This window comes from Tenrec ecaudatus, chromosome 4, assembly GCF_050624435.1.
Source record: "Tenrec ecaudatus isolate mTenEca1 chromosome 4, mTenEca1.hap1, whole genome shotgun sequence".
Taxonomy (NCBI): Eukaryota; Metazoa; Chordata; class Mammalia; order Afrosoricida; family Tenrecidae; genus Tenrec; species Tenrec ecaudatus.
Genome location: NC_134533.1, coordinates 64,961,876 through 64,970,308, shown reverse-complemented (window position 1 = coordinate 64,970,308; position 8,433 = coordinate 64,961,876). Strand labels below are relative to the sequence as shown.

At 50.9% G+C, this 8,433-nt stretch overlaps 1 protein-coding gene across 1 annotated transcript; it reads right to left on the bottom strand.

Annotated features, from left to right (window-relative positions):
• Nucleotides 1-4,635: 4,635 nt before the first annotated feature.
• Nucleotides 4,636-6,338, bottom strand: CAVIN3 (caveolae associated protein 3). The gene is made up of 2 exons (XM_075546160.1): nt 5,767-6,338; nt 4,636-5,267 (listed from the first exon to the last, which is right to left on the bottom strand). The coding sequence occupies exons 1-2, from the start codon at nt 6,148-6,150 to the stop codon at nt 4,872-4,874; spliced, it is 780 nt and encodes a 259-aa protein (XP_075402275.1). The 5' UTR covers nt 6,151-6,338; the 3' UTR covers nt 4,636-4,871.
• Between the last annotated feature and the right edge of the window lie 2,095 nt (nt 6,339-8,433).

The window sequence follows — 8,433 nt, the reverse complement described above, 5'->3', positions numbered from 1 at the left end:
TGCTGGAAGATCACAGGCTGGTGGTTGCAGTCCTGTGGCTCCAAGGTCAATGCAAATGTGGCAGGGTTCCAGCAGCTCTTGTGGTCAGTGACAGAGTCCCAGCAGGCAGGAAAGCAAAGTGGCAGAAAGAAAGCAGTTCCCAGGGTCCCCTAAGAAGAAGGCCACACCCCACGGAGACAGCTGTGACTGATTGACAGGTTGAACTCCACCCCTACGCTCTGCTATGTCTTCAAGTTGACGTGAAATTATCTAAGTACCACATCCCTTTAAAATAGAGTCTGAAATAAGGAAGAATTCTCATTTAATTAAGGAAATTAGATCGAAATCAATGTTTTGAATTTGAGTCTGGACAACCTTGGAGTCATGGCTAGTGTATTTTCTACAAATCACTGGCACTTCTTCAAGGAGTGACAAAGAAAAGACTAGATGGGTGCCGTGTTAAACTGGCTTGCCTAGAGAAACAACATTAATGACCTTCTGATATGTAAAAGAAAGAGCTTTCTATCTTGAAGTCATCTTCTATCAAGAAGGCTTGTCCCAGTCCAACTTAAATCCATGGGCCCGGTGCTAGCTGGAGCCCTCTTCGACTCACGTAGCATCAGGCTATGCGCTCTGTGAAAGGTGAAAGAGTTGCAGGAAGATCACAGGCCGCCGGGTGCCCAATTGTACAGATCCGAGGTCAGTAGAAACATGGCAGGACATCGATAACCCATGGGGTCAGGGCTGCCAGCCCTCAGGCTCACATGGGGCTATTCCTGGTGGCAAGCACAGAGACCCAGCAAGCAGGAAGGTCAAGAGGAAGAGAGAAGTTCCCAGTTTGTCCCTTATAAAAAGGCCACCCCTGAAGGAGGCATCATCAGGCTGTGACCCGATGGCTAAGTTGGGCTGGATGCCTGCACTTTCATACAAATTCAAGTTGACGTAAAAATCTATCACAGACACATTGCAATGTGCGATCTGTTCCGGGGCTAGTTGCATATTGATGTTTTTACAATGTGGCTCATTCTCTTTGAAATGTGTGTGTTTGATCCTTCTTTTCATGAAGGGAAAGAATCCTTTCTGAAAGCGAGAGAAGAAAATGTACAATATAAGTTTTGGTCAGTAGAAGGGGAAGGATATACTGATATGTTTTAGTTTTATATTTCTACAATTGTTTTTACTTAGAAGGACATATTAATCTTTATAATGAAAAATGATATAAATTCTGCCTAATCCTAATTCAGAGACCCTTAAAATATAAGAAAATAACTCTATTTCTAATATATGCAAATGATATCCATATTGTAAAAAACAAATAGCAACCCTATAGAACAAGGTAGAACTCCCCATTGAGTTTTTGAGACTGTAACTGTTTAAGGGAGTAGAAAGCCCAGTCTTTCTCCTCCAGAGCAGCTGGTGGTGTCGAACTGCAGACATTATGGATTGCAGCCCAGTGTGTTACCACGATGCCACGAGGGCTCCACCCTGTATATTTATTAACCGCACTGTATTTTCCAGCAAGGAAAAGTGGGTCTATCAGGTTGGATGATCTGCCCATTATCATCATTCAATTTTCACCACCCCATTTATATATACTTTGCATCTTACTTTGGCTTTCCAGATAGCTTCAAAACACTGTTCTCACTAGCTCACTAGATTCTAGTCGCTGGTCAGTTAAATTTCTGACCTTAAATTTATGTGGCAATCTGTGGCTTCTAAGCAAATGTTTAAAAGCTGAGCATGAAGTGCATTGGCTGGGAATCACCCTGGGTCTCTATGTTAGTCTGGATTGACTAGAGAAAACAAATTCACAGACACTCATATATATGTAATAGAGAACTTTATATCAGAGAGTAATTCTACATTAAGAAAACATCCCAGGCCAGTCCAGATCAAATCCATAAGTCTGATATTAGGCCATAGGTCCAATATTAGTCCATAATTCCTCTTTAGACTCACGCAGCCATGCAATAATGCTGAATGCAGGAAGAAAGATCACAGGTCAGTGAGTGGAAAATCTTGTAGATCCAGTGGCAGTGAAGGATCTCAGCCCGGGTGTGGGTCTTCACGTGGCTCCTCCTGCTCTAGGGCCCTGGCTCCATCAGTGTGTTTCCATGTGGCTTGTCAACAGGAATGTCTCTCAGGGAGACCAAACAAAGAGTCTATCTGTATCTGTCCTCCCCTGACCTATTTATCTCCATGGCACCTCCAAATGAGGTCATCAAGCTGCAACCTGATTGACAAGCTAGACTCCACCCCATCACAAGTTGACACCAGATTATGTAACTACCACATTCTCCCAGATGGAAGGCATGAATTTTAACACTGAACTACCACCACTGCTCCTGCTAGTTCAAAAACAAAAAGTTAATGCTAAGTAATAACAAAAGCACTCAGAAATAATATCAGACCAAAGAGAAAATTAGAATAAAACAAAACCAAGGGATTCAATATGTGAGAATGAGTTTCAGAGGGGATAACATCATGAAAAGCCCATGGAGAAAGAAGGTATATCACAGCAGGAAAATGTGCCCGTTTGGATGAGTTTGGGTCATTCTGCCTACTCATCCAGTTTCTGCCACCCTACTTCTTGACCTTTTAAGACCTCCCCATGTATACATTGTGGCAGGATGAAAAAGGTTCTCTTGTCTGTGGTGGTGGTTGATTGGATGTCAACTAGACATCCCTGGCTGAGGGTGGAGTCATACCTGTTGATCAAGTATCAGCCTGATGCTACCTCCTCAATGTCCTAAGCCTTTTGTACAAGAGCAAGATGAATAGAGAGGATCTCTCTTTCTGCATCTTCATCTGCTTGCTTGCTGGAACTCTACCCCAGGCCCTGAGAGCTAGTGGGGCCCTGCCATGTTTCCACCAACTTTGGATCCACAGCACTCTGCACCCACCAGCTTGTGACCCTCCTGCTTTTCTGCATCTGCCTGCGACTACAGGAGTCTGAAGAGGGACTTACAGACGAGCATTAGACTTAGGGACTTGAGCTGAACTGGACTGGGATGCCTTCTTGATATATAAATACTTCTGGATATAAAGCTCTTTCATATGAGTGTCACTGGATTTGTTTCTCTAGACAACCTGGCCTACAGAAGCAGGCCAGTAGCCACACTTGGCAGTTAGCTGTCTCAGGGGGATTAATAGATCTAGTACTCAACCAGAGCTTTGTGAATTGGATTACTGCACATCGATCCCTCTGAATTTTATGAGCCTGGAACAATGGATAGATTTCCACTTCAGCTCTAAAAAGCTGAGACACAATTCTGAATGTTACTGATCCATCAGCCATACCTCCCACCTGCGTACGCAGCTGCTTGATTACGACACATACTGGATAACAAGGTATTAGTGTCTCTACTCCCTCGGTTTATAACAATATGAGGAACACCGATAGCAGTGGCATTAGAGAATGCAATGCAACTAATTGAACTCTAAAGAAATTAAATTCCGACTATTTGAATTTGATGTTCTTATGTACTGCTCTAGACGCACCATGAAGGAATGGAGAGAATATCTGCTTCCTCCTAAGGCTGGGCAAACCCTTGCTGTCCTGGGGATCAGAGGGTCCGAGCCCTTGTTTCTCAATAAGCTATCAAGATCTCTTATATGGAAAACATGTAGTTGGACTCAGTTTTGTGTATGTCAAAAAATAGAAATTAGGTGGAGTCCCTGGAATTTTTAAAAAAAGAATCAGGATTTATCTTTTTCTTGGGACAGAGAAGTGAAACTATTCAACTAGAAATAGCAGACCCTTTACAGAAATGCCTGGTATGCAACTGGTAAGGTAAGGTAGAGCATTAAGACTTGGGAGGCTACGGGAGGGGCCCTGAATGTCCCAAGGAAATGGAGCTACTGCAGAGCCCCCTTCCCCTTGGAAGTATTACCCCTCTACACCCGGAAACAGGCAAGGAGCAAACCGTCCAACCTGGGGGTCCGTAACTAAATGAGGCCTCGACCAGGCCATCTAGCACCCCAACAGTGGCATCATGTGGCCATAGGGAGCAATAACCATAGGGGCATCCCAAGGCTGAGAGGTCTGGAGATGTGTGTGTGAGCTTCTTCTTCCTGACCTCCGCACCACCCCCACCCCAAACCCTACTCCGGAGCTAAACAACAGCAGAAAAATGGAAGATGATTGATGGGCATCCCAGCAGTCTTAACAGCAGTCTTCTCATTGAATCCTTGAAAATAAAGGGAGTTTAAAATACTTTTCAAGTCGCCTGAAGTTCAAGGAGTCCTGGGCCTGCTTAGCTGGTAGGCAGTCAGCCGTGGAGATGTAGGGTGGGCAAGCGGGGTGAGCTGAGGATAGAATTCTGGGTGTTCATGTGTTGAGAGAAGAGACGGTGGAGTGAGACTTAGGTGGCATTTATTAAGCGGGAAGGAACTGTGCCTGATGCTAAAAAGTTGGGATTGCATGTCTCATGAAGGGTTTAAGGGAGCACATGACGGCCAATATATTTCTACAAGACACCTACACAAGGCCCAGGATTCAGTGGAAAGGGAAGAATCACACAATGACTTATTTGATACATAAGTCACACTCTGGGTGCCCAGGCTTGCCTTCCCAGCCACCCGTCCCCCACCCCCCACCCCCATACAGCCTTCCCCATGAGCCGGCCTGTCCTGTCCTTTAACAAGGAGTCTGGATTCCGTGAAATCGTTTTATTGGTGGTGAGTGGAGAATGCAAGCAGGCGTGTGCGCCGTGGCTCCTTTTTTGGACGACACGGGGTACTAGGTTGAAGCAGCCCGGAAGGGAGGGCCTGAGCTGGCCTGTGGACGCAGAATCCCCTCCTTATTTGGGCCTGAGCGCTGCCTTTGGGAGAAGGATTTATTTTGGGACCAGGTGTGGGCTCGCACGGGCGGGACCCGCAAGCCCCAGCCCTCAGGCCGCACTCTCGATTTGGAGCAGAGCCGCTTCCGATTCCGCTGCATCAGCTTTGGGGGAGTCTTCCTGGGCGTCCTGCTGGGGAGCGGGCTCCGCGGCGGGCTGGGCTTCAGGCTGAGCGTCAGCGCTCCGGCCGGGCCCCAGGCGAGGAGGCTTGACCGGGGTCGGGGATGGCGCCGCAGGGCCTTTCCGGCCCGAGAGAGCCCGTCTCAGACTCTGGACCTTCTCCAGCCCCGTGCGCCGCAGCCGCCGCGCCCGGGACTCCACGGGCTCCTCGTCCGAACTCTCCCCAGCGTCGGCCTCCGGCCGCTCGGGGCCCAGCTCGGGCTGCTCCTCCGGGCTCAAGGGCTCGGTCGCTTTCTGGAAGGCGTTGGCTGGGATCTCGCCCTCCTCCTGCAATTGATGAGCAAAGCTAGCGCCTCGTTCCGGGGTCACCGAAGGGAACCCCGCCCAACATTTGCTCTCCGCACCCCAAGTGGGGGCCCGGAGCGGGCAGAACACAGGCGGAGACGACCAGATGCCGGGGGCGAGGATGGACACGTATTCAAGTGGGCCACGAATGGCCGCGGAGTGCCCTCCCACCACCCACCGCCATTTGCGTTTAGGGGAACACTGGAACTTGGGTCAAATTCTGTGGACGTGGCCAGAGCAGGGGCCCCGCAGACGTCGATCGGCCTCGCTGGGCTCACGCTACAGCGGGCGGGAGAAGAGGGGGTTACGGTGGGGGTTCGTGGGTGCGGCTTTGGAAGTCCCCAGTAGCAGGCAGGTGGGTGGGGTCAGGAATGTGGGTGTGTCCCGCAGGGGATTTGGTTGCGGTGGGGGAAGTCTGTCACCCCGACGACGGGAAAGGGTCCCGGATTTGGGGGTTAGGGGGACGTCTGAGGTCACTAACCTTGAACAGCACGACGTGGAGCTTCCCGCGCGCCACCAGCAGCCCGTGGTTGGCTTCCAGCCGCTGCACCTGGGCGGCGCGGCGCACAGCGCGCTCCTGGGCGGCGTCGGCGTGGGAGCCCACGCGCTCCGCCTTGGCCAGGAGCTGCGCCAGCGTGTTGCTGGTGGTGTCGTGGCTGCGGCTCAGCGCGCCCAGGCCGCTCTGGATGCGGCGCACCGAGCCCGCCAGGCCGCCCTGCCTCTGAGCTAGGCCGCCCTGCCGCTCCCGCAGCGCCTCCAGCATGGTGGCCAGTTTCTCCAGCAAAGTCACCACCGTCACGGCGTGCACAGGGCCCTCCACCAGTGCCCCCGATACAGGCCCGGGTTCCAGGGCGCTTTCCCCCATGATCCCGACGGACTGCGCTCCCTGCCGCCGCTGGATGCGCTCTGGCTGGGGCCGCCTTTCCCCGGCTCCTCCTCAGCCCCAGCTGTGACTCAAGCAGGCGGAGTTGGCCTCTGGCTGCAAACGGGAAGGCGGGGATGTCTGCCAGGGGGGTTCCAACCCAGGCGCTCCCCCTCTAACTGCCCCGCCTCGGGAACCCGAGGGTTAGCCCGGGACCCCGCCCTCTGCTAGCTCTCTCACTTTGTCCCTTCTCCGTCCCAATTTCCCGCTGTGCCTTTTTCTGGACTCTTCTCCCCCCCCCCACCCCCCCGCAAAGGGAGAGCCAGGGAAGTTTTTATTCCGTCATTTGAATGGGCCTGGAAGCTCTTCGGTTAGCAAAGGGCTAACCAGAGGCCTCCCCCTCTCCACCCAGTGCCCTGGGTCCTGGGGCCGGCCAGGGAGGCTCTGCTCGGAAGTGTTCCCTGCAGATGTAGTGCTGAATTGAGCCCGGGTTTCTGAGCTATGTGGGCGGGCGGGGCATCCTCTGGTATTTTCCTAACAGTCTGTGCCAGGGTGTTGCCGCAGGCCACCAGTTCCTGCTTCCCTGGTCTTAGCTGGTCTTCGCTGTTGGGGTGTGCTCTCCCGTGTTCCTTCTTCTAGTTCCTATCTCTCCCTTTCTCGGGGTTTCCGGAGAGGCACTTCGCCTCCCCAAGCTTGGTGCGTCCCCATCTTTAAAACTTTGAAAGGGCTTAGAGTAGGTGCTGGCAAGGCCTTTGTTTTAATGAACAGAAGCTGGGCCCCTGCCAGATGGTATTGATTTTCTCTGGAAATAGGTGCGAAGTTTTGTGGAGAGTGGCGATTAGAAATTGCTGTTGTAAAGCAGGAGAGAGTTAGCATGAAGCGGCCAGCTACTGGGGCAGGTCATGAATGTGTACTATCATCAGGATGGAAAATTCCAGGCCTGGTCTTTAGAGATGCTCAGCAAACCTATTGTCAGCTCAGCCGCCCACACAATCCATTGAGGGTGATCTTTCTACTCGCCCAACCTGTGAGGGCCATTGGCTAACAGCTGTGGAAGAAATTCTGCCACTTGGGATAGTTACATGGTCCATGGAACCTGGAGTTTAATTTACACAGAAGTGCAGCAGACTAGCAGTATGCAGTAGCAGCCATGGTTCGGTAGCAGCGTTCTCTCTTTTCCTGTTGGAAACTAGGGTTTGATTACAGCCTGAGCACAATGTCCCTGGAGGAATGCTTGTTGCTGTGATACTGGAAAGTTTCAGTGGAATTTTCAGGACTCAGAAGAAAAGACCAACAATCTACTTCTCAAAAAAATCAGCCAATGAAAACTCTTAAAATTTGGACATTTATTCCCAAGAAACCAACCCTACCCCACCACACACACACCCCAATTTCCACATGCTTCCCACTGGGTTAAAGAACCTTTGTAGAATCCACTCCTGTCTCCAAAAAAGTGTCATAGGCTGAAGCCAGATTTCTTAACCAATCATCGACAAGATAGCTGAGAACGACCTTTTGACAAATTAGGCCTACTTCTGGAGCAGGGCGAAATCAGCTTTCCCCAGGATGAGAGAAGTGGACAGCTACATAAACTACTGGAGGAGTGGGTGCTGGGCAGCCATGGGAAAGAACCGCCAGCCTTGAGGAATGGTGCTGCAGGGTGCTGGTGCTGTGGGAAGCCAAAACTCCTTAGTGGTGTGCTATGAATTTCTTAGTATGGTTCTGAGAGCTACAGCCTTTATAACTCACACCAAATGACTGGGTAAAACTATGTAAATATAAGGTGCTTGTTGCTAATAATGTAAACAAAGGCCAAGGTACCCTTGCAGGGGTGGACCAGCAAATAAACCTAACCAGCAGACTGGTCAATTTTGCCATTCCTCCGAGGGTGAAATGAGCCATTTGAGAGACCAGAAAGGAAGTTTTCACTAGGAAGAAGAGCCATGAGTAGAGGGTGGCTTTGGACCTGAGATCCGGGAACCCCCTAAATCCAGGAGTCAGATATAATGCTGGAGATGGCGAGAGATGGCAAGAAGCAGTGGCAGAGAAGCAGCGGCAGAGGCAGCAGAAGCAAGAGCTTAAGACAGAGCGGTGGGTCTCCTGGCCCTGGAATAAGAAAGTTGCCTGTGGTTGAGCAGGCGGCTTGCTGTGGAGTGAGTGCCCCCAGCACTTCATTGGAAGAAGCTAGCGTGCTGAGCACCTTAAGGCTGAGGCTTACTGGCAGAGGAGAATGCCAATGGGCACTTAACTGGCAGAGCTAAAAAAATGCTTCAAAATGCTTGCCAA

Coding starts and splice junctions, on each gene's coding strand:
- CAVIN3 (XM_075546160.1), bottom strand. CDS start 6,150: ATGGGGGAAAGCGCCCTGGAACCCGGGCCTGTATCGGGGGCACTGGTG. Junction 5,268..5,766: donor TCCACGTCGTGCTGTTCAAG/GTTAGTGACCTC, acceptor CATCAATTGCAG/GAGGAGGGCGAGATCCCAGC.